This window comes from Vicia villosa, linkage group LG5, assembly GCF_029867415.1.
Source record: "Vicia villosa cultivar HV-30 ecotype Madison, WI linkage group LG5, Vvil1.0, whole genome shotgun sequence".
Classification (NCBI taxonomy): Eukaryota; Viridiplantae; Streptophyta; class Magnoliopsida; order Fabales; family Fabaceae; genus Vicia; species Vicia villosa.
Genome location: NC_081184.1, coordinates 168,391,499 through 168,415,947, shown reverse-complemented (window position 1 = coordinate 168,415,947; position 24,449 = coordinate 168,391,499). Strand labels below are relative to the sequence as shown.

Here is a 24,449-nt window from a genome sequence, read left to right as displayed (position 1 = left end):
TTGACCACTTTGTCTTTCGACCATAGATTTAAACTTGGAAAATACCTCGATCACTTCACTTTTCTTCTTGATCAGGTAAGTCCACAGTTTTCGACTGAAATCATCTATGAATGTGACAAAGTACTTGTTACCTCCCATCGAATCAACCTAGATTGGTCTACATACATCAGAGTATATAACTTCAAGGACTGCCTTCGACTTGCTTCTTGCATCTTTGCTGAAGTTGTTCTTGTGCTGCTTCGATTGCACACATTCCTCACATATCTCGTTTGGAATGTTGATTTCTGGTAATCCTGAAACCATATTTCTTCTCTTCATATCTCTTATGTCTTCGAAGTTGAGATGGCCAAGTCGATAATGTCATATCCATTCATCTCTGCTAGCTGCAGTTGCAAGGCATTAATGCTCCATCACATCAAGTTCAATCTTGAAGGTTCTATTTTGAGACATTGGAGCCTTCAAGATTAACCTTCCTCTTGCGTCGATGACTCTCATCATCTTGTCTTCGACTGTCACTTTGTAATTCCTTTCAACCAACTGCCTTATGCTGAGCAAGTTGCTCTTCATGCCTGGTATGTACAACACATTCGAAATTACTAACATTTTCTCATCTTTCCTCGTAATCATAACATCACTAATATCTTCAGCTGCTAGGGTATTGTCATTTGCAAATTTCACCTTGTTCTTCGTTGAGGGTTTCATGTTGACAAACCAATCTTTCCTTCCAGACATGTATGATGAGCATCCTGAATCCAAGTACCATTGATCCTTGAATTTTTCTTCATCTTTTGCATCATCTCTTCTCTTCACACTTTGCAAGCTTTGCATCACTTTCTTGATTCCTTTTCTTTTCTGGACAATCACTAGAGTAATGACCATACTTTTGACAATTGTAACACTGAATGTGACTCTTGTCAGGTTTTCGACCACCACCTCTTCCTTTATTTGCAACACCACCTCTTTGGTTGCCTTGGTATGGTCTTCTTTGATTCGACGTGTTTCCTTCGTTCTGGTTTTCTCTACCATTCGAATTGTTGTAGCCACCTCTAACTTTGTCGAACCATTTTCCTTTGCTTTTGGTTTTTTTGCTGACTGTGCCTGCAAAGCCACATCACTCTTCGACTTGCCTGCAACTCTCTCAGTCATTCTTTGTTCATGAGATTCAAGCGTCCCTAGAAGCTCTTCTTTTGTCAGTTTCGACAAATCTTTTCCCTCTTCTATAGTCACCACCACGTGGTCGAACTTAGGGGCCAAAGATCTTAGAATCTTCGAAACAATAGCTCTTGTTGTTAACACTTCTCCACATACCTTGATTTGATTTACTAGTTTTGTAACCCTAGTAAAGAAATATGTTATGCTTTCAGAATCTTCCATCCGAAGCAATTCATAAGATCTTTTGTGAGTTTGTAACCTCACCTCTTTCACCTTTTCTGCACCTCCAAAAGACTTTGCAAGAATCTCCCACGCTTCTTTTGCAGATTCACAATCACCAATCTTTTCGAAATTGTATGGACTCGGACATTGATGGATTATAAAGAGTGCTTTATAATTCTTCTTCTTTTTCTCTTCATGTTCTTGCTTTTCTTCTTCTGAAGCGCCTTCTCCAAGCGGTTCTATTCCATCATTTACAAAATCCCAAAGACCTTGACAATTGAATAAAACCTTCATCCGCTTACACCAATTCTCATTGTTATCTACTTTTAGAATTGGAAGACTCGCTGGATAATTCTCATTCCCATAATTCACCGCCATCATGAATTCTTCTTCTTTCTTGATCGTTTTTTCGCTTGAATCGATTAACCGAAGCTCTTGATACCAGATGTTGGAAATCCACCAAAATCTATGATGAATTTCTATCACAATAACGATGAAAATATGAAAAGTGAAAGAAAGAAAGAAGACAATGATTTTCTGCATAGTAACTCTATGCCTACAAACTGTGGAAAACTTTATTATTCACTTGCAACTGTAAATACTAAATACTGTGAATGAATGAATGAATGAATACAAAATAAGGGTTACTCCATATTTATAGATTTAAGTTAGCTTTCTCCCTAAGCCAAAGCCCAAAACTATAAAAGCCCAAAATACCTATTTTGGAACTAAATCAAATATATTCTATTTTAGACTTAAATCAAATATATCTAAATCTAAAACAAATCTTATCTATTTTAAATCTAAATCTGACACAAAGAATTATACTTTCAACAAATTAAAGGTATGTATGTTGTTGATAAATGTTGTTTATGTTATTTATGTTGTTGATGTTGTAATTGAGTTTGTTATATCATATGTGATTGTTTGTTTCACTAACCCCTCATTGAACTTGCATTCATTTAAATATATTTTTGAGATAAAAAATAAAAAGATTAACTTATATGATCTAATATTTTTTCGAATTGCATCTATCTTGTAAATCTTAACTTCCTCTTTTGCCTATAGAATTTCATCAAATGCCACAAATTCTTCAAAGTGATATTGAGAAATTGATGTCATTCAGGATCTTTCACACAAATCTTCATGTTTGAAAAATACACTACAAAAAAACCAAATTTTGTGTGAAAGACCAAGAGTGACTTTCATTCATCAACATTACTTTAAAGAATTTGGGATTAAATCAAATCATATATGCTAAAGAGGAAAATATCAAGATTTAGAAGATGCATGTAATTCGAAAAATATTAGATTGTTTAAGTTAATTTTCAAGGATAATTTAATCTTTTTAATTATTATCTCAAAAATCTATTTGAATGGTTGGTTGTATATGGTTAATGAGAGCAAGGGAAAAACAAACAATCACATACTGTGTAACAAACTATTACCTCTTGTAACTATTTATTTGTGCCAGTGTATTATTATTTATAATTGTGTTTAATAATATTAATTTGAATTACTAATCTCATGAAAATATTATTTACAATTATTTTATAATTATTTAATTGTTTTAGAGGAGAGATCAAATTACACCAAAAATACACCATTTATTAACCCTTGATTTTGTTTTGATCTAATGGTTATATTACTCTTTTAAAGCTACTATCATATTTATTAAAATAGTTCCATCTTTTTTTATAATAATTAAATTCTATTTTAGAAAATCATAATATCTTACTCTTATAAAAAAAAAAAATTCTATCACTTATTTTAACTAACTCACATATTTGTAATTCTCTATATTTTTTAATAAAAAATCTGATTCAAAATGTTGTTTTTTAAAAATTAATTATTATAAATAAAAAATAGTTGTTATTTTTAAACAAATTTCACTTTTTTTTTTAAATTGAATTATATTCTATTTGCTTTAAATTAATATAAAACTGGTATATATTTTTTATTAATTATGAATAACATTGAAATGAAAGAAAACTTATCAATTTCTTTATTTTTCAATTTACAAATTAATTCGAATAAACTTATTATTCGGGATTTTATTTTAAATTTTATATGTAGATTTTTATTATTAATTTTAGTTTATATAAAATCTTATAAAATTTTATGATTCAATTTACGTGAATATAAAATGATCTATTGAAATAAAATATAATAAAAATGATCTATTTGCTTAAATTAAAATATCTTTTTTATTACTAAAAGTGAAAGGCATTTTTATTAAATCAAAATATCTTTCTCTAATTTTTTTAACAACTCTCGCAACTAATGTTATTCATATTAATATTTATTTATATATCAAATTTTTTAATATTTATTAATAACTAATTTTTTTATAAACATGTGTTATTCATATAAGCATGTGATTAAATAAATGCTTTTAGAGATTTAAAGATTAATTGTCTTATTTTCTTCATTAATATAGAGAAATAAGTACAGTACTTAACCAGAGTTTAATTACACTAGTAAGTAGTATAGTCGACACCTCTTTCTCTTAAACTTCTCATGATAGATTATGCTATTTCAATTTCAATGCCTTTTGCTATTTCAATTTCAATGCCTTCTGTAATCTCACCTCAATGGCAAGATAAAATTACAGATTACTTTTCTTTGTCACTAAATTTATAATTTCTGTAATCTCACCTCAGTGACTAAATTTATGCACTATTTTCTCTTCTGGGTTTCTTAGTAGAAGTATAGGGAAAAAAGATAGAGAGAAAAATAGAGCCAAATTCAACATGGAAGGAACAAACACATGACACAAAAATGTTAGAAATATATAAATCTTCTTGACAAACAAAATAAAAACAATAATTCAGTAAGTTGCAGAGAAAATAAATAAGTCTTAATAATGCTATGCTATGGAAACATATCTCTCTGAAAAATTGCCTTAGTCACTGCATACACCCTTTCAATCTCTTGGACATAAAATCCTATGTAGCACAAGTCTGAGTACACATGCACTGACATTTAAACTTACGTTTAATTTATTCATTTTTTTGAATTATTATCAGTGTCGTCGTGTCAGTGTCGAGATTGTTTTCGGCGTGTTTTTGCTTCATTGATCCATGAGTCATTGCATATTAAATCCTTCAAAGTAGGCCTGTAAAAATATAGAGGCAATATATGTTGTAAATCAGACCGAAAATAAAGATGATATCAATAAAAAAAAGTTTTATAAAAATCAACTTCCATTTAATTTCAATTCTAACTATAGAGCATGGCAATAGACATAATTAATTCTAATAGAATTGAGTTTGATAGAATTAATTCTATAAAAATTGGTTTTTTTTTGCTTTCGCACCAGTTCGACCCACATTGATGGGCCACTAATCCGGCTCGGGTGCAGAAGTTTACCCTAGCCAAGGACTTGTTTCAATCTGGGAATCAAACCCGATATTCTCCGAATACGTCCTTAGACGGGGTCCATTCCACTGGATGCTTTTATGTTTGGATAAACTAATGTAAAAGTGAGTTGAACAATTAATTTCAATATAAATATCACACACAATGTAGAAACTACAAATTCTACCTTCAAGTAGAATCAACCTAAAATTGCTTTTGGTCCTTTCAAAAGTCAAACCAAACAGCACTAATACTAAGTTATAACAAGTTATAACAAGAGAGAGTAAGGGAAACAGAAAAAACAAAAACAAAAAGCTAAATTAAACAATTGTCCTCAAGAGTATTTACCCTGGGAAAATGACTTTCTTTGCTGACGGTGCATTTTGAAGCAAAAAGTCTTCTGTTCCATCGGGTAGAGATGAAAATTCATGTATTTCTATTTCCAATAACTTCAAATTATGTAAATAAGGGAAATCAATCTTCCATGAATCAGGAATTAATTTGAGAATCTAAGCAATGAAGAATGAAGGTGAATTAAGATCAATTTAGACAAGCATATTAAAAAAAAATGAAAGCACTAAATTTTAAGTAAACCAAATTAAAGTACCTCAAGAGTCTCTGAAGAGATTGCCAATGATTCCATAAGGTCAAGCTCAACAAGCCAATTGAATAGAATTGAAGGAAAATTTGTGACTTTGTGGAATGGTAAATGAATCTTTACGTGTTTAATATAAGAGAAATTGGTATTGCTAATGTTATGGTGCCCACATAAATTCTGAAATGGATGACCAGTAAAATCAAAGCTAAAAAGATTTGGGGTAGATAACTTCAATTTATAAGACTTGTAATTGGCAGGCAATACTATTGTTAAATTAACAAGTGAGACACTTGATATGAATAGGTTGTCTTCAACACGGGTTTTTTCATTATAAAGTGAACAACATTCAATAATCAAAGTATTCAAACTTTGAAATACGGAAAAGGGGTCAGCATAGCCATCATCAGTAGTGCATCGAAAGGTGAAGGATTGTAAAGACAAGTAGGTTAATGCGGGAAATTGAAGAGAATTCGGAAATACTGGTTTTTGTCTACCCCATTGTTGCACTTCTTCCCATGAAATAAGTTTAAGAGAGGTTAAAGTATGATATGAAGAGTTGGTACAGAGTGGAAAGTGTTCAAGACTGCAAGCCACTTTCATATCCAAGTGTTGGATGTTGTGTGAAAACAAGTATTTTATGATCCTTTTGAGCAGGTTAGGGTCAAAATAGTGAGTGCACTCAAAAGTGAGAGCTTGCAGAGAGGTTTTGTCATCGCGAGAAGAGAAAAATTGAGAAACGAATGTGGCGAAACTTTCTAAAGATTGAAAGTTTCGAAAGTTTCTACTCAAAGAAAGAACGGAAATATTTTTCCAGAGATCCTTCAATCTAGTGGAGAGGATGGATATTTGAACAGCTTGCTTCGCTTCCAAATTGGACAAAATATGAAGTAAAAGACAATCAGGTAGACAACTGATTCTGTCTTTACCATAATATCGTCTCCTTGTTTTCATTCTCCTTCTTGTTTTCATTGTCCTGCAACTCAAAAACAACCAAACTTAGGAGAAATATAGACCGACGGCTTCACGAAGGTCAACAGAGCGGCGGGGCTAAGGACGATGGCAGAAACTGGAGCAAGACAAAGGCTTCTGCGTTTTGGGATTGATAAGTGTTTAACCTAAAAGTACTTCTTTTCTTGGATCCTTAATTCATTATATACTGTTTTTTATAAATAAATAAAAATTAAAAAATAATCACTTTGACATTTATATTTTCAAATTTAATCTTTGAGATTTGATTTAATTTAATTTATAATATTTTCATTATTATTATTTTTTTGTTAATTTATAGGTTAAGGGCTAAATTAAATTTCTTACTGGTGAAATTCCAAAAAATAACTGATTGATTAAATGTTCTAAAATCAATTGCGGGTAATGTTTTAACTATTGCATTAGTCTTACTTTTTCGTTAAATGTAAGTTTTATTTTCTCAAGCTTTTTAGTTAAATTACAATAACATTCTTTAAAGCTTTATCGAATTTTTCTTCTTCTCTCAAATTTTATCGATTTTTTCTGTTTCTCTCAAGCTTTCTGGTTCGCGGTTAATCCCAATTTCTCTCTCAGTCGCTTTCTTCTCCGATCAGTTTCGGTCTCGCGAACGATTTAAGTCAGTTATCAGTGTTTGCGTTTCTGAGCGACAGGGAATGATCAATGAAAGAAATCTTTTAATTGTTGTTCAATTTTCTAGTGTAGTAAGTTTTTCGATAAAAATATTGTGTTAACCTGTTTTTTTTACCAGTTTTGCTGTTTTGTTTCTGCAAGGAATTCCAATTGAATTTTGCTTCAAATCTGAGAGTTTATGGTAGGAGATTTATGTTGACTTAGGATTTTCTTTATTGAATTAGATTTGAGATTTCTTGATTAATTACCGGTGATGTTAAATATGTTAATAATTTTATTTGATTTGATTAATTAGGTTACATTTGAGTGTCGAAAAGAGCAACTTTAAAAGAGATTTTATTCTTTTAAAATTGTTTTTTTAGTTAGACAAATCTGCTTAAGTATATGTGTTTGTAATTTTTGCTATGAATAAGATAGATTACATAATTGGTGCAAAGAAACAAGTGTTTAAGGCATATACAATTATTTCAACCTTTTGGTTTAGAGGCAAAATATATAATTTATTATATGGAATCCCTATGTTCTTATTTACAAGTCTAGTTGTAATAGAGGAGCAATAGATCTTTCCATGATTGAATGACTTGGTAAGAACTTGATTATTTGCATTCACAAATGAGAACCAACGGCCAAAGAGCAAATTGAAAATTTTAATTTTTTATTTGTAGTTCTAACTTTTGAGTCAACTATGAGTTTATCATGTAAACCTAAAACACGAAAACATTTTTCTAGAAGGGGAACCTGCATCAAAACACCCAAAAGTGGTTTAGAAAAAGACAATCCACATTTTCATACGACACAACACTGTCTCTCACTTGTGAGTGTGTCATGTTGGGTATCAGAATAATATTAAATAATAATAATACAAGTAAAATTTGAGAGTTGAATATAGGAATAAGAAGAAACATAATTGTAGCGAATTCTTGGATGATTAGGATGATTGTGAACTAAAATATGATTAATGTATATATATATAATAGTTTCATATATTATAATAAGTGTGGATACTTATTATAGGATTGTACGTAATCTTCTCTACATCATAGAAACCAATGACTTATATTACATTGAATTTTTCTACAAAACAAAGATTACTTTATGTCCTCACAATCTCCCACTTAAAGTAATTTTGTTTGCTTTCAAAATTTATTTCTGTTGCTACGTTTTAGATATACCATATGAGGACTTGCACCAATAAAACTTGTCAGCATTGATGGCTTTGTCATATCATCTGCTAGATTGTCTTTAGTGTGAATCTTTTGCATGTCTACACTCCCTTCCTTTACTACTTCACGGACAAAATGATATTGAACTCCTATATGCTTTGTCCTGGAATAAAAAGTTGGATTTCTTGCAATATGCAAAGCATCCTGACTGTCACAATATACAATAAATTTTGGTTGTTTATGTCCTAACTCTTCCAATAACCTTTGAATCCATATATCTTCCTTGCATGCTTGGTTAGCTATCATATATTCAACTTTTGTAGTAGATAGAGCTACAACAGTTTGTAATTTGGATAACCAGCTTACCGTTCCTCCTGCAATTGTAAATACATAACCAGTAGTAGATTTTCTTTTGTCAAGATCACCTACATAATCTGAATCAACATATCCCCTGACACAAAACTCCAATCCTCCAAAACATAATGCAACATCTGAGGTTCCTTTTATATATCTCATGATTCTCTTAACAGCATCCCAATGCTCTTTACCAGGATCTGCCATAAATCGACTGACCGCTCCCACTGCTTGTGCAATGTCTGGCCTTGTACATATCATGGCATATATAAGGCTTCCCACCGCTGATCCATAGGGTACTCGAGAAATTTTCATCCTCTCCGCTTCATTGCTAGGATTCATACTTGAGGATAATTTATAATTGATAGGAAGTGGGGTAGATATTGGCTTACATTCTTGCATGTTGAAGCGCCGCAAAACATTTCGTAGATGATTTCTTTGAGAAAGCCAAATCTTCATATCTTTTCTATCTCGGTAAATTTGCATCCCTAAAATCTTGTTTGCTGGCCCCAAGTCCTTCATATCGAAATCCCTAGCCAATTGTGCCTCCAATTCTTGGACTTGATCTTTGTTGGGGCCTACCACAAACATGTCATCCACATACAACAACAAAATGATGAAAGCATTTTCCTCAAACCTCTTGTAATATTTACAATGATCTGAGCTCAACCTGTTGTATCCAAGGCTAATAATGAAAGAATCAAATCTCTTGTACCAACATCTCGGCGCTTCCATTAAACCATATAGAGATTTGGTCAACCTGCAAACCAAGTTTCCTTTTCCTTTTTCTTCAAAACCTTCTGGTTGTAGCATATATATTTCTTCTTCAAGTTCTCCATGAAGAAAAGCAGTCTTTACATCCAATTGTTCAAGATGTAAATCATAAGCAGCACACATAGCTAACACTACTCTGATAGTGGTAAGTCTAACCACCGGAGAAAATATTTCATTGAAATCAATTCCTTCCTTTTGAGCGTATCCTTTAACCACAAGTCTTGCACGATATCTTTCCAATTGATCATTAACATCACGCTTAATCTTATAGACCCATTTGTTTCCGATGGCTTTCTGACCCTCTAGAAGTACAACAAGATCCCATGTCTTGTTTCTATGTAAGGCTTCCATTTCATCCTGCATTGCTGCCATCCATAGAGAATCACTTGAGCAACTCACAGCCTCTTGAAAGGTTGATGGTTCTCCATCTTCTGTTAGAAGATAATATGCATCATGGCTTGCCATAACATAGTCTGACTGCCAATTTGGTTTCCTTTTCTGACGTGTTGGTCGTCGAACTTCAACACCATCAAGTTCCTCTAGTTCTTGTACCTCGTGCTCTAGTTCTGCTTCAAAAGAATCATCTTCTATAGACGTTCCATCTATATGAAAAGTAGTGATATCTTTAGAAGTACTGTCATTTTCCTGCTCCCTTTTCAGTTTATTCTCTGTAAAGATTACATCCCTGCTGACAATAACCTTGCGAGAAGTGGGATCCCACAGGTGATACCCCTTGACACCATCAGCATAGTCCAAGAATATGTATTTCTTGGATTTTGGATCCAGCTTAGTTATTTCTTGGGAGTTGTACATCAAGTACACAGGACATCCAACCACATGTAGAGTAGAATACTCAGTTGGCTTTCCTTTCCACATCTTCATCGGAGTCTTTCAACCAATTGCACTTGATGGCGATCTATTTATCACATAACAGGCAGTTTTCACGACTTCTGCCCAAAATGACTTGGCTAATTCTGCAGTTCGCAACATAGCTCTAGTCCTTTCTAGAAAAGTTCTATTCATCCGCTCTGTTACACCAGTCTGCTGAGGCGTATGAGCAACTGTAAATTGTCTCATTATACTCTTTTCCTTGTAAAATTCCAAAAAATCACCATTTGTATATTCTCCTCCATTGTCTGTCCTCAAGCACTTAATCTTCTTTCCAGTTTCAAGCTCAATTAGTGCTTTGAATTGCTTGAATATTGAAAACACATCTGACTTCTTCTTGATTGGGTATACCCACAATCTCCTGGAGTAATCATCAATGAATGATACAAAATATTTTGCTCCTCCTATGGACATTTGCAGCGACTCCCACACATCATAATGAATCAAGTCAAGTATGTGTTTGCTCTTAGTAGTTGATCTATCAAATTTCAAACCTATTTTGTTTGCTTACCATACAATGCTCACAGAAAGGTAGACTTACTGATTTGAGCCCGGGTAAGAGATTATGTTCCGCAAGAACTTTCAAGCCTCGTTCTGACATGTGGCCCAGTCTACGATGCCATATTGTCGTTGAGTTTTCTTGACTAGTTAATGCAATTGACACATCACCTTCTTGCAACGTATCTCCCATAAGAATGTATAGATTTGCATATAGCTTCTCTTCCTTCATCACTACTAGAGCACCTCTCACCACCTTCAAAATCCCACCTTCAACATGGATCTTGCACCCGAGATCATCTAATTGTCCAATAGACAATAAATTTTTCTTCAAACCTTTTACATGTTGTACCTCTTGAATTGCGCAAATTTTACCGTCATACATTTTGTTGTACCCCAAAATTTGCCCTCACCTATTCAAGGGCAACTTGATTTAACAGTCTCCACATGCCCAGCACATCCTCAAAAGCTCAAGAATTAGCTATGATCAAATGCATAGTAGCACCTCCTAACTTAGAAACAACAAAATTAGGGTTTTGGTGTGCACATGGAAAATGGATCAATCAAAAGTCTGGCACGGCTTTATAAGGTCACGTATGCTCGTAAGAATCTTCATGTCAAGTTTCAAGTCAAACGGCACAAGTTTGGTGGCTCAAATGTCAATTAGATCAACAGTCGATTCTAAAAAGACAGAATGGTCAATTCAGGTCCAGCAGCAGTCAATGCTCAATATTTTTGGTCAACATCATCCTCGTGGTCCTAAAATCATCATTTGATCAAGGATTGATCATGATATATCACGCAAAGTTCAGAAAGCTCAATTGCAAAAGTTGCTGGTTTTGGAGATACTGAAAAGAAACAACAAAACTTGAAAAAATTCATAATATATTCATCCTTCATCATAAAAATTCCAACCAATGTTCATTTTGAAGAAAATGTATCCCTCTACAACATGGTTCAAGAATTGAAGTCAAAAGATGTATGGTTTGGAAGATATGGTTTAAGACATTATAGGTCCGTTTCAAAAGTTAATAAACAGTCATTATCTTCAAAAATTCATAATTTGAGTTCAGAAGATCAAATGGACATGAGGCCAAAGGCATTGGTTAGAGGACATCTCAAGCTTGGAAAGAGAGAAAAAGCTAACAAGAAACATGCATATCTCCTATAGTGAATGGTGCACTATTACTAAGATTGACTTTATCTCCTTCCAAAAATATTCTCATTGACTGGACTATCGTTACAAGCAAGGTTTTCGTTACACTCTAGGTAACTCTCCTTGTATTTAAAGGCTTTACAACCTCATCATTATCACAAACTGCGTTTCAACAATGAGTGAATCTTCCAAAGATTCTGGTGCTAAGGAGATTCATCTGTTGAAGTTCAATGAGGATAAGGGGACTGATCCAAAGAAGGTTGGTTTTAACAATGCAACATATGTTGAAACATCAACTAGAGCATCCATAATAGGGAAAACATCTATGACAGAGATGAAATCCCTAAGAATCATGTTTATCTACATGATTCAGACTCAGATGCTGATGAAGACTGAGTTAATTTCATTGACTCAGGAGGGAGACTTGGATAGCTGTTATATGCTATCTGTAAATAAAAAAAATCAAAAAATGAGGTTGTTGTTTTAATGTCTTTTTTCTTTTCCTCGTTAGTTTTTGTCTCTTTGGGTCAAGTATATTTTCTCGTTTCCATTTTCTTTCCTCATCATTTTTTGTTTTTGTCAGTTCAGGTTGGGGGAGTCTTTTGTTTGAGTCAGTTGGGTCAAGCACCTAGTTTTTGAGTCAGTTTCTTTTTGTTGTTTGTCTTGAATCAGTTCTCGTGTGTTTTGGTTTTTTGTGGCAGTTTCTTTCTACTCAATTTTTGGCTTTAAAAGGGGGGAGAAAAATGTCATTGTGTCTTGTCTCTAAATTGAGAAATTCAACAATTTAGAGGGAATGTGTCTTGAGTCTGTCTTTGTTTTTTGTTTCTGTTTTGCTTCTGTTGCTGCCACTTTTGTTTTGGTTGTGTCTGCACAATATCGTGTAGGATGTTCTAACATCGTGTTTGTGTTTTGTGGTATGAGTTATGAGCGTGGTTGTGTCTTGTGCTCTGAGTTATGTGATCCTTCACATAGAGAGTTCAGGATGGTATATTGAAGTTGTGTCGGGGGGGGGGGGGAGTATCTCTCATCTTCTTCCTCATGTACATTATGTTGAGGGGGAATATCACTTATCTTCTTCCTCATGTACAATTTTTACATGTTTAACAAGTAATTTATGTTTATGTAACTGCGTTTGAATTGACATATATTTGTGCAGTTTGGTCTTTGGTTATTTTAGTCAAAATTTACAAAGAGAAGATTATTAGCTCCATGATTTCATGATTTTTTTTATAGTTTTGGTAGAGTATTATTTTAATAATTTAAATAATTTAAATAAACCTAATTAAATCAAATAGACTAAATAAAATAAGTTAACTAAAAATAAGTGGATTTAAATACAATAAGTAAGCTAAGTCAAATAAATAAATAAAACTAAAATAAAAAAATAATAAAAGAAATAACTAATTCAAATTAGAGAATTAGAGAATTAGATGGGTGCACAAGTGGAGTGGGGGTGTTGGTTAGTAAAAGAGTAGAGAACTTTAGAGTCCAAGACTCAAATCAAACTATCAAACCCTAATTCTAATTTACATATTCTTTAAATAAAAATATAAAGAAAATTAAAAAATAAACAAATAATAAGGAGAATACATGAGGAGGTGCAGTGTGATATGTGAATTCACGCGTGTGTAAAAAATCCTTTCAAAATGAATTTCAGGTTAGAAATTTTTTTCCATGAATGTATAGCTTCTTTAATTTACAAATTTTAATCTGTGACTGTAATTGTGAATGCTAGAACTTATATATTATAATAATAATAATAAAAAAAGTAAAAGAATATGAATTGAATCTTGTGGGTGAATGCTAGAAATTATATAATAATAATAATAATAATAATAATAATAATAATAATAATAATAATAATAATAATAATAATAATAATAATAATAATAATAATAATAATAAATATTTAGTTATTATATGCAAGAAAAAATGTGATAAATTGACCACTGATCAATATATCATAATCCTAACACCAATAAGATGATCCTCGCGAAAAATCAAACAAATTTTTTTTTATAAAAGAGGTGTTGTGTTGTGATTAGAATTGAACTGGTAATAAAAAATGAAAAGAAGGGAATAGAAACACCGTGACTGATAAACAATTACTTAAAGAATTAAGGTTTTTCTTCTTTTCCGAGTGGTTTTTTTGTGTCACTATTTTTTTTTTGTTGACTCAAAGAGAGAATGGGCTGACTTGACGGGGGCTGACTCTGTGTCTGAATTGTGTAAAAATGACCTCTATAAGTTGCATAAGGTAAAGATTAGACGAGAAGTTGTAAACGGAGACTATTTAGGCTTTGAATTAATACTATCATGTGAATTTCCTTCATGGTTTGGTAGCCTCTAGAGTAGGTGTCGTTGCACCGAACTAGGTTAACAATTATCGGTGTGATTTATCATTCTGCTATTTATTTCTGCATAAGTTATAGTTTTGATATTTGGTTTTGTCAGTCAGCAGATGTCATAACATATGTCCTGACATTGTATTATGATGTTGGGACATTAGTATTAACATGTGTTATAAGGGCCAAAATTTCACCAGATATGCGTCTGGTATTAACTATGAACTCGTCGTATCTTCGACGTCGTCACGGTAAGTACCATATATTAGTGGCGAGAGGTACATGGGATGTTAGATAAAAAATGGACCATGAATCTTTAACATGATCTTCGAGGAAGTTGCCATTAGCCTCTAGTACTTTTAATGTAGATCCATATCTGAATCTATGATCCTATCTTCAATTTCTTTGCAGAGTTCTCGAGAGAATCAGAGATTTATAAATTCGAAGAATCGTAGTTGAAATGATGACTTACTCGATCTATAGCGTCAGATCTAAGCGTTCTCTTTCAATTGCTCTTGATTTAGTGATTTGAGGAGATTGCGAATGATGGAGTTGGAGAGCTAACGTAAATTCTTGGAAATTGTAGGAATTGGAAGTCGATTCTCACAGACGACGCAACTGTTCCGTTTGGGAACTAGAAATGAGTTTAGATGGAAAATTGATGATTTTGAAATGGTGGGGTTGATCTCCATCATGATGGCGCGAGGTAGGCCTGCATGGTTAGCACTTCAACGCCTAAGTGCATGTTTGGATTGACTTCTACAAGCCCCAAAAGCACTTCTAGTCCACTTCAACTTGATAATTGGTTTTTTTTCTTGTTTGGATACTTTTTCAAAATCAATTTTCCTCCTCCAAAAGCAATTCTAGTAGAAGCTACAATTCCTAGCTTTTGAGTTTAGTAGAATCAATTCTACATTTATTATATATTATTTATTACAACTCTTTTAAATTTTCCTACTTTACCCTCTTTAATTTTCATCAATTACTTCTTTTCTTTTTGATTTGTACTAGAATTTATTACCATTTTGGTAATCATACAATTCAAAATCAATTTTGTTAAAACTATCCAAACAACATTAATTGATAACAATCACTTCTATATCATTGTATCCAAACATAAATCAATTCTTGTAAACTCAATTTTATTAAAATCAATTCTACCAAACTCAATTCTCTCAGAATCAATTCTATCCACCGCTAATCCAAACACACCAAGTCAGTTTAAGATTCAAGATAAATTTAGTGAAAAGTAGAGATCAGAGAATGCATCTTGTTTTTGCGTATGAGCTGATTTTATATCTTGGATTAAGTGGAGTGGATTTGAGGAGAACTAGACTTTAACTATTTGGACTTTTGACTAGCATATAATTATATATATTCCTCGAGTATTTTATAAATCAAGAGGTAAATTAACGTGTTTTTAAAAAAATACGAATATATTGTTATTGGGGATCGAAACCACTATCAGTTCTACCTTTTTCCTTGGCTATAGATCAAGGGAAAAATGACAACTTTGCACGACACCCATAATTACGTAAAAAAACCAAAATAATAAGCCTTTTTCAACCGAAATATTATAGGTTATTCTATGATAATAACTAGTTGCTACTTAGACAATATCATAATTCCTACTTAAGCAATGCAACTGCCACAAAACATTATTTTAAACAGAATTTGGAAAATGGTCAACACTCTTACTGTTTTGTAACATAATGATTACAATTAAAATAGAAAAACAATAATAAGTTAAGGGACTGACAGTAACAACAATTTTGTTTAAAAATAATAATTCGGTTCATGTTAGACCATTCAACTTGTTATTTCTTACAAATTCACCAACTTGTATTATTTATAATTATAGTTATATTAACATTACATATGCACATGGTTTTTGCAATAAAATAAATACGAGTTGTGAATTAAGAATTTTATGTTTGTTTGTCTCTAATGGTAGGTGTGTGTAGTATGACTCTTAAGTATTCAAGAGATGACATAGCCAATAAGACAGAAAAAAACATGGAAGTTTCAATCTGCTATGAAAGATCAATCTATATAAATTTTCATACCAAAGGCAAAAGGCACAAAGGCAACAAGGTTGATCAAAATTTGTGCTATTGATAATTATGTCTCATCCAACAACTTCAAAGTATGATGTGTTCCTCAGCTTCAGAGGAGAGGACACTCGTGAAAACTTCACTAGTCATCTTTACAAAGAGTTGTATAGAAAAAATATTGAAACATTCATAGACTATAAGCTTGGCAGGGGAGAAGAGATTTCTCCAGCACTGCTGAAAGCAATAGAAGAATCAGATATTTATGTGGTCATTTTGTCGGAACATTATGCTTCTTCCACTTGGTGTTTGGAAGAACTCACAATGATACTTGAATGTAGGAAGAAATATGGTAGGGAAATTATACCTGTTTTCTATAAGGTGGATCCATCAGATGTTAGGCATCAGAGAAAGAGTTATGCAGACGATTTTGCTAAACATGAAAAACAACCTGCTGACAAAGTTGAGGCATGGCGGACTGCTCTAAGAAAAATTGCTGATCTTTCTGGCATGCATTCCAAAAACTTCAGGTCACAAATTTATTTACATGCCCTCGATAATATTATATATTCAATATTTTTCCTTTGACTCACTATTCAGGTCACAAATTTATTTACATGCCCTCACAAATATTATTTACAATTATTTTATAATTATTTAATTGTTTTAGAGGAGAGATCAAATTACACCAAAAATACACCATTTATTAACCCTTGATTTTGTTTTGATCTAATGGTTATATTACTCTTTTAAAGCTACTATCATATTTATTAAAATAGTTCCATCTTTTTTTATAATAATTAAATTCTATTTTAGAAAATCATAATATCTTACTCTTATATAAAAAAAAAATTCTATCACTTATTTTAACTAACTCACATATTTGTAATTCTCTATATTTTTTAATAAAAAATCTGATTCAAAATGTTATTTTTTAAAAATTAATTATTATAAATAAAAAATAGTTGTTATTTTTAAACAAATTTCACTTTTTTTTTTAAATTGAATTATATTCTATTTGCTTTAAATTAATATAAAACTGGTATATATTTTTTATTAATTATGAATAACATTGAAATGAAAGAAAACTTATCAATTTCTTTATTTTTCAATTTACAAATTAATTCGAATAAACTTATTATTCGGGATTTTATTTTAAATTTTATATGTAGATTTTTATTATTAATTTTAGTTTATATAAAATCTTATAAAATTTTATGATTCAATTTACGTGAATATAAAATGATCTATTGAAATAAAATATAATAAAAATGATCTATTTGCTTAAATTAAAATATCTTTTTTATTACTAAAAGTGAAAGGCATTTTTATTAAATCAAAATATCTTTCTCTAATTTTTTTAACAACTCTCGCAACTAATGTTATTCATATTAATATTTATTTATATATCAAATTTTTTAATATTTATTAATAACTAATTTTTTTATAAACATGTGTTATTCATATAAGCATGTGATTAAATAAATGCTTTTAGAGATTTAAAGATTAATTGTCTTATTTTCTTCATTAATATAGAGAAATAAGTACAGTACTTAACCAGAGTTTAATTACACTAGTAAGTAGTATAGTCGACACCTCTTTCTCTTAAACTTCTCATGATAGATTATGCTATTTCAATTTCAATGCCTTTTGCTATTTCAATTTCAATGCCTTCTGTAATCTCACCTCAATGGCAAGATAAAATTACAGATTACTTTTCTTTGTCACTAAATTTATAATTTCTGTAATCTCACCTCAGTGACTAAATTTATGCACTATTTTCTCTTCTGGGTTTCTTAGTAGAAGTATAGGGAAAAAAGATAGAGAGAAAAATAGAGCCAAATTCAACATGGAAGGAACAAACACATGACACAAAAATGTTAGAAATATATAAATCTTCTTGACAAACAAAATAAAAACAATAATTCAGTAAGTTGCAGAGAAAATAAATAAGTCTTAATAATGCTATGCTATGGAAACATATCTCTCTGAAAAATTGCCTTAGTCACTGCATACACCCTTTCAATCTCTTGGACATAAAATCCTATGTAGCACAAGTCTGAGTACACATGCACTGACATTTAAACTTACGTTTAATTTATTCATTTTTTTGAATTATTATCAGTGTCGTCGTGTCAGTGTCGAGATTGTTTTCGGCGTGTTTTTGCTTCATTGATCCATGAGTCATTGCATATTAAATCCTTCAAAGTAGGCCTGTAAAAATATAGAGGCAATATATGTTGTAAATCAGACCGAAAATAAAGATGATATCAATAAAAAAAAGTTTTATAAAAATCAACTTCCATTTAATTTCAATTCTAACTATAGAGCATGGCAATAGACATAATTAATTCTAATAGAATTGAGTTTGATAGAATTAATTCTATAAAAATTGGTTTTTTTTGCTTTCGCACCAGTTCGACCCACATTGATGGGCCACTAATCCGGCTCGGGTGCAGAAGTTTACCCTAGCCAAGGACTTGTTTCAATCTGGGAATCAAACCCGATATTCTCCGAATACGTCCTTAGACGGGGTCCATTCCACTGGATGCTTTTATGTTTGGATAAACTAATGTAAAAGTGAGTTGAACAATTAATTTCAATATAAATATCACACACAATGTAGAAACTACAAATTCTACCTTCAAGTAGAATCAACCTAAAATTGCTTTTGGTCCTTTCAAAAGTCAAACCAAACAGCACTAATACTAAGTTATAACAAGTTATAACAAGAGAGAGTAAGGGAAACAGAAAAAACAAAAACAAAAAGCTAAATTAAACAATTGTCCTCAAGAGTATTTACCCTGGGAAAATGACTTTCTTTGCTGACGGTGCATTTTGAAGCAAAAAGTCTTCTGTTCCATCGGGTAGAGATGAAAATTCATGTATTTCTATTTCCAATAACTTCAAATTATGTAAATAAGGGAAATCAATCTTCCATGAATCAGGAATTAATTTGAGAATCTAAGCAATGAAGAATGAAGGTGAATTAAGATCAATTTAGACAAGCATATTAAAAAAAAATGAAAGCACTAAATTTTAAGTAAACCAAATTAAAGTACCTCAAGAGTCTCTGAAGAGATTGCCAATGATTCCATAAGGTCAAGCTCAACAAGCCAATTGAATAGAATTGAAGGAAAATTTGTGACTTTGTGGAATGGTAAATGAATCTTTACGTGTTTAATATAAGAGAAATTGGTATTGCTAATGTTATGGTGCCCACATAAATTCTGAAATGGATGACCAGTAAAATCAAAGCTAAAAAGATTTGGGGTAGATAACTTCAATTTATAAGACTTGTAATTGGCAGGCAATACTATTGTTAAATTAACAAGTGAGACACTTGATATGAATAGGTTGTCTTCAACACGGGTTTTTTCATTATAAAGTGAACAACATTCAATAATCAAAGTATTCAAACTTTGAAATACGGAAAAGGGGTCAGCATAGCCATCATCAGTAGTGCATCGAAAGGTGAAGGATTGTAAAGACAAGTAGGTTAATGCGGGAAATTGAAGAGAATTCGGAAATACTGGTTTTTGTCTACCCCATTGTTGCACTTCTTCCCATGAAATAAGTTTAAGAGAGGTTAAAGTATGATATGAAGAGTTGGTACAGAGTGGAAAGTGTTCAAGACTGCAAGCCACTTTCATATCCAAGTGTTGGATGTTGTGTGAAAACAAGTATTTTATGATCCTTTTGAGCAGGTTAGGGTCAAAATAGTGAGTGCACTCAAAAGTGAGAGCTTGCAGAGAGGTTTTGTCATCGCGAGAAGAGAAAAATTGAGAAACGAAAGTGGCGAAACTTTCTAAAGATTCAAAGTTTCGAAAGTTTCTACTCAAAGAAAGAACGGAAATATTTTTCCAGAGATCCTTCAATCTAGTGGAGAGGATGGATATTTGAACAGCTTGCTTCGCTTCCAAATTGGACAAAATATGAAGTAAAAGACAATCAGGTAGACAACTGATTCTGTCTTTACCATAATATCGTCTCCTTGTTTTCATTCTCCTTCTTGTTTTCATTGTCCTGCAACTCAAAAACAACCAAACTTAGGAGAAATATAGACCGACGGCTTCACGAAGGTCAACAGAGCGGGGCTAAGGACGATGGCAGAAACTGGAGCAAGACAAAGGCTTCTGCGTTTTGGGATTGATAAGTGTTTAACCTAAAAGTACTTCTTTTCTTGGATCCTTAATTCATTATATACTGTTTTTTATAAATAAATAAAAATTAAAAAATAATCACTTTGACATTTATATTTTCAAATTTAATCTTTGAGATTTGATTTAATTTAATTTATAATATTTTCATTATTATTATTTTTTTGTTAATTTATAGGTTAAGGGCTAAATTAAATTTCTTACTGGTGAAATTCCAAAAAATAACTGATTGATTAAATGTTCTAAAATCAATTGCGGGTAATGTTTTAACTATTGCATTAGTCTTACTTTTTCGTTAAATGTAAGTTTTATTTTCTCAAGCTTTTTAGTTAAATTACAATAACATTCTTTAAAGCTTTATCGAATTTTTCTTCTTCTCTCAAATTTTATCGATTTTTTCTGTTTCTCTCAAGCTTTCTGGTTCGCGGTTAATCCCAATTTCTCTCTCAGTCGCTTTCTTCTCCGATCAGTTTCGGTCTCGCGAACGATTTAAGTCAGTTATCAGTGTTTGCGTTTCTGAGCGACAGGGAATGATCAATGAAAGAAATCTTTTAATTGTTGTTCAATTTTCTAGTGTAGTAAGTTTTTCGATAAAAATATTGTGTTAACCTGTTTTTTTTTACCAGTTTTGCTGTTTTGTTTCTGCAAGGAATTCCAATTGAATTTTGCTTCAAATCTGAGAGTTTATGGTAGGAGATTTATGTTGACTTAGGATTTTCTTTATTGAATTAGATTTGAGATTTCTTGATTAATTACCGGTGATGTTAAATATGTTAATAATTTTATTTGATTTGATTAATTAGGTTACATTTGAGTGTCGAAAAGAGCAACTTTAAAAGAGATTTTATTCTTTTAAAATTGTTTTTTTAGTTAGACAAATCTGCTTAAGTATATGTGTTTGTAATTTTTGCTATGAATAAGATAGATTACATAATTGGTGCAAAGAAACAAGTGTTTAAGGCATATACAATTATTTCAACCTTTTGGTTTAGAGGCAAAACATATAATTTATTATATGGAATCCCTATGTTCTTATTTACAAGTCTAGTTGTAATAGAGGAGCATGATTGAATGACTACTGTCATTCTATTGTAATATGATAGGTTGAGCATGGTCAACTTGTTGCATCCGGTTGCAACTGTTGTTAGCTCATCATCTCCTATTAGTATGCATAAATATAATGACTTCATATACTAACTGTCATTCTATTGTAATATGATAGGTTGAGCATGGTCAACTTGTTGCATCCGGTTGCAACTGTTGTTATGGGCTCTGGGGGGGAGAGGCTGTTTCCAGCAGGGTTCGAACCCATGACCCCAGGGTCGCAATAGAACAATCTTACCGTTGAACCAAGGCTGTTTCCTATTAGTATGCATATGCAATAAAAAATAGAATGAAGAAAAAAGGCTCACTATGTTGTCTACAATTTTGTTGAATCATAAACATCTAGTAACATTAATGTTCTCCGGTATTTTCATACAAAAATTCGGGGAAGATCGATAGTCTTACGATGTATATAAGAAACAACTCAGCTGCATAATCAATGTTTGCGAGAAAGATTTGTTTGTTGCTAAGCCGCTCCACTTGTTTGAAGTAGTGATCAATATGATAAATTTGAGATTCTTCAAACCAGGCCCGGCCTTGTGCCTTTATTTATAGCTATCTTAGCTATTTAACATATCACGAACTCAAATAGCAAACCGACTATTCTTTAATAATTATGTACCGCGTAACCGAATTCATATCATGTACCGAAACAAATCACGAACCGTGTGACTATGGATTATAGCATTAAATGTACCTTTTCTACGCAACTTCCTCCTCCCGCCCTAACAACTTTGGTATATCGATGCTTCAGCATCCTTGTCTGCTAGCCGTGCCTTTACTATGTTAAAGGAAATTGACATTTCATCACAGCAGTAGTTAAGATTTAAGAACTCTTCAATAGAATCAGGTTTGATGTTTGAAAATGTTCATAGACGATATGCTATGAACTTAGTTTCCACTAGCACGCATTTTTCTTCAAAATCAAATCACAAGGCATGTCATGATGAATCTGTGTTAACTGATAATTTCTAAAATTGGTTTTTATTTAGCAGCCCAAATATTATTTCACATTAGTTTTTCCTTTCTACTTTTTTCTCTAGTGGTGGTGAAAATGGCATTTGCAAAAATGTATATGTGTAAGACCACTTACTATGGGGTGTTAAATAATTTTTTCAATAGTTGAATGCTTGCAATATATGTTGAATGGAATGTTGAATATGATGTGGATTAATTGGTGTTGAATATATTCAACATGTTGAATGAGAAGAAAGTGAGACCACATCATATATTTTGTAAAATTTTATTGGTTGTTTTGATTATTTAGATTTTTATTTAATCATAATTATTTGGGACAATTATTTTATAATAAATCTATTTTTTATTTTTTATTTTATTTTCACCAAAATTCAACATTTTTTTTGTCTATAAATAGAGACTTGGTTTATATGATTTAGAAATAGAAAAAAAATTCCACTTTTTTCACCAAAATTTGTCATTTTAAGTGAAAAATAATTTTTCAAATAAATTTTCAAATTAAAAAAAAATTAAAACAATATTTAAACATTAATTATTTTAATTTAATTTCAAGAGTAAAGACCCATTTTGATCCCTCACAAAAACTGGAGAGTCCAAATTAATCCCTTTGAAAAAAGTCTCTATTTTATCCCTTACAAAATTAAAACGGGACATATTAGTCCCTTTGTTAATATTTTTCAATCTGGTTTATTTTCTATTTTTTAACTGTGACTGTATTGTCATGTGTATTACTTATGCCACATGTATTATTTACAAGAGAGACATTTAGGTCCTTACATTAATATTTTGGGACAATTTGGTCCCTAACAAAAAAAACCTATTAAATTCTTACAAAATTTAATTGGACCATATTAGTCCCTTATGTTCAATCATACTACCACCAGTTGTAAGATCTTCTCCTATTAGGTCATCATCACATCCTTCTGTTAGACCATCACCTCCTTTAATTAGGATGTCATCACCATTTTTCATTGCACGTCCTTCAACAGTTGGGACTTCATCGACCTGATCACCAACACTTCCATTTTGCCCTTCACGGTAATCTCAACCTCAATAAATTGGACCTACTACTCCTAGATTTATGCCACCTACTACTCCTAGATTCATGCCATAAAGTTTTCTTCTACTTTATTTAGTTTTGTCTCCATAATTTTATGGCACTTTGTTTGTTTTGTTGATTTTAATTTGATGATACTATATGTTTTGGATTTTGAAGTTCTATTTGTTGGTACAATATTTTAAAATTTGATGATACTATAATATTTTGAATTTGATGATATATCTATAATGTATGTGATAATGGTAATCTAGAATTTTTGCTCTCTAGTTTTAATGTAATTGTAGTATGATTGAATATAAGGGACTAATATGGTCCAATTAAATTTTGTAAGAGATTAAATAGGGTTTTTTTTGTTAGGGACCAAATTATCCCAAAAAATTAATATAAGAACCTAAATGTCTCTTTTGTAAATAATATATGTGACATAAGTAATACACGTGGCAGTACAGTCACAGTTAAAAAATAAAAAATAAACCAGTTTGAAAAATATTAACAAATGGACTAATATGTACCGGTTTAATTTTGTAAAGGATTTTCCACAAATGCCATCTATGAAAGAACATGCATTCTTGACAGCAACCAAGTGATTTTCCACAAATTGAAACAGCTCAAGGAAAGCTTCCATGAGCGACTACGTACCCGTCTAACTCGCATACCAAAAGGGAATTTCAGCCCCGTTCCCAATACTACACGAAATCGCACCAGCAAAATGATTATTATTTAGATTCTCATAAAAGGCATACACCCAATTGATCCTTTTTCATCCAATTTTGATAAAAGAAACAAATATTTAATTGTTTTTTTAGTGTTTGGATTATTAATTGTCAAAATTCAATTGTCATGAACTAAGATTGACAAAATTTATCAATTAGTTTCACTTTATTAAAAATTTTAAATACCTAAATTTTTTTATTTAGAATCAAGAACCTCAAAACAAATAAAAATACTAATGGTACAACAGGTAACATG

The 24,449-nt window shown here is 31.4% G+C and overlaps 3 protein-coding genes across 5 annotated transcripts; 1 reads left to right on the top strand and 2 right to left on the bottom strand.

The window, feature by feature from the left end:
* Window positions 1-4,145: 4,145 nt before the first annotated feature.
* LOC131603814 (uncharacterized) lies at window positions 4,146-6,172 on the bottom strand. Of its 2 annotated transcripts, none has more exons than XM_058876249.1 (3): window positions 5,342-6,172; window positions 5,083-5,183; window positions 4,146-4,492 (listed from the first exon to the last, which is right to left on the bottom strand). In XM_058876249.1, exons 1-3 carry the CDS (start codon window positions 5,930-5,932, stop codon window positions 4,414-4,416), a joined length of 771 nt encoding a protein of 256 aa, XP_058732232.1. In that variant the 5' UTR covers window positions 5,933-6,172; the 3' UTR covers window positions 4,146-4,413. The 2 variants fall into 2 exon arrangements, with proteins under 2 accessions (XP_058732232.1, XP_058732231.1); XM_058876248.1 differs by having other exon boundaries at window positions 5,083-5,243; window positions 5,342-6,171.
* Window positions 6,173-16,059: 9,887 nt separating this feature from the next.
* On the top strand, window positions 16,060-22,693 carry LOC131603813 (disease resistance protein RPV1-like). The gene is made up of 2 exons (XM_058876247.1): window positions 16,060-16,708; window positions 21,561-22,693. Exons 1-2 carry the CDS (start codon window positions 16,251-16,253, stop codon window positions 21,667-21,669), a joined length of 567 nt encoding a protein of 188 aa, XP_058732230.1. The 5' UTR covers window positions 16,060-16,250; the 3' UTR covers window positions 21,670-22,693.
* Window positions 18,046-20,215, bottom strand: LOC131603812 (F-box/LRR-repeat protein 13-like). 2 transcript variants are annotated; one of them, XM_058876245.1, is made up of 3 exons: window positions 19,241-20,215; window positions 18,982-19,142; window positions 18,046-18,392 (listed from the first exon to the last, which is right to left on the bottom strand). In XM_058876245.1, the coding sequence occupies exons 1-3, from the start codon at window positions 20,198-20,200 to the stop codon at window positions 18,314-18,316; spliced, it is 1,200 nt and encodes a 399-aa protein (XP_058732228.1). In that variant the 5' UTR covers window positions 20,201-20,215; the 3' UTR covers window positions 18,046-18,313. The 2 variants fall into 2 exon arrangements, with proteins under 2 accessions (XP_058732228.1, XP_058732229.1); XM_058876246.1 differs by having other exon boundaries at window positions 18,982-19,082.
* Window positions 22,694-24,449: the final 1,756 nt, after the last annotated feature.

Coding starts and splice junctions, on each gene's coding strand:
- LOC131603813 (XM_058876247.1), top strand. CDS start 16,251: ATGTCTCATCCAACAACTTCAAAGTATGATGTGTTCCTCAGCTTCAGA. Junction 16,709..21,560: donor ATGCATTCCAAAAACTTCAG/GTCACAAATTTA, acceptor GTAATATGATAG/GTTGAGCATGGTCAACTTGT.
- LOC131603814 (XM_058876248.1), bottom strand. CDS start 5,932: ATGAAAGTGGCTTGCAGTCTTGAACACTTTCCACTCTGTACCAACTCT. Junction 5,244..5,341: donor TCTCTTCAGAGACTCTTGAG/GTACTTTAATTT, acceptor TTCATTGCTTAG/ATTCTCAAATTAATTCCTGA. Junction 4,493..5,082: donor AAGAAAGTCATTTTCCCAGG/GTAAATACTCTT, acceptor ATATTTTTACAG/GCCTACTTTGAAGGATTTAA.
- LOC131603812 (XM_058876245.1), bottom strand. CDS start 20,200: ATGAAAACAAGAAGGAGAATGAAAACAAGGAGACGATATTATGGTAAA. Junction 19,143..19,240: donor TCTCTTCAGAGACTCTTGAG/GTACTTTAATTT, acceptor TTCATTGCTTAG/ATTCTCAAATTAATTCCTGA. Junction 18,393..18,981: donor AAGAAAGTCATTTTCCCAGG/GTAAATACTCTT, acceptor ATATTTTTACAG/GCCTACTTTGAAGGATTTAA.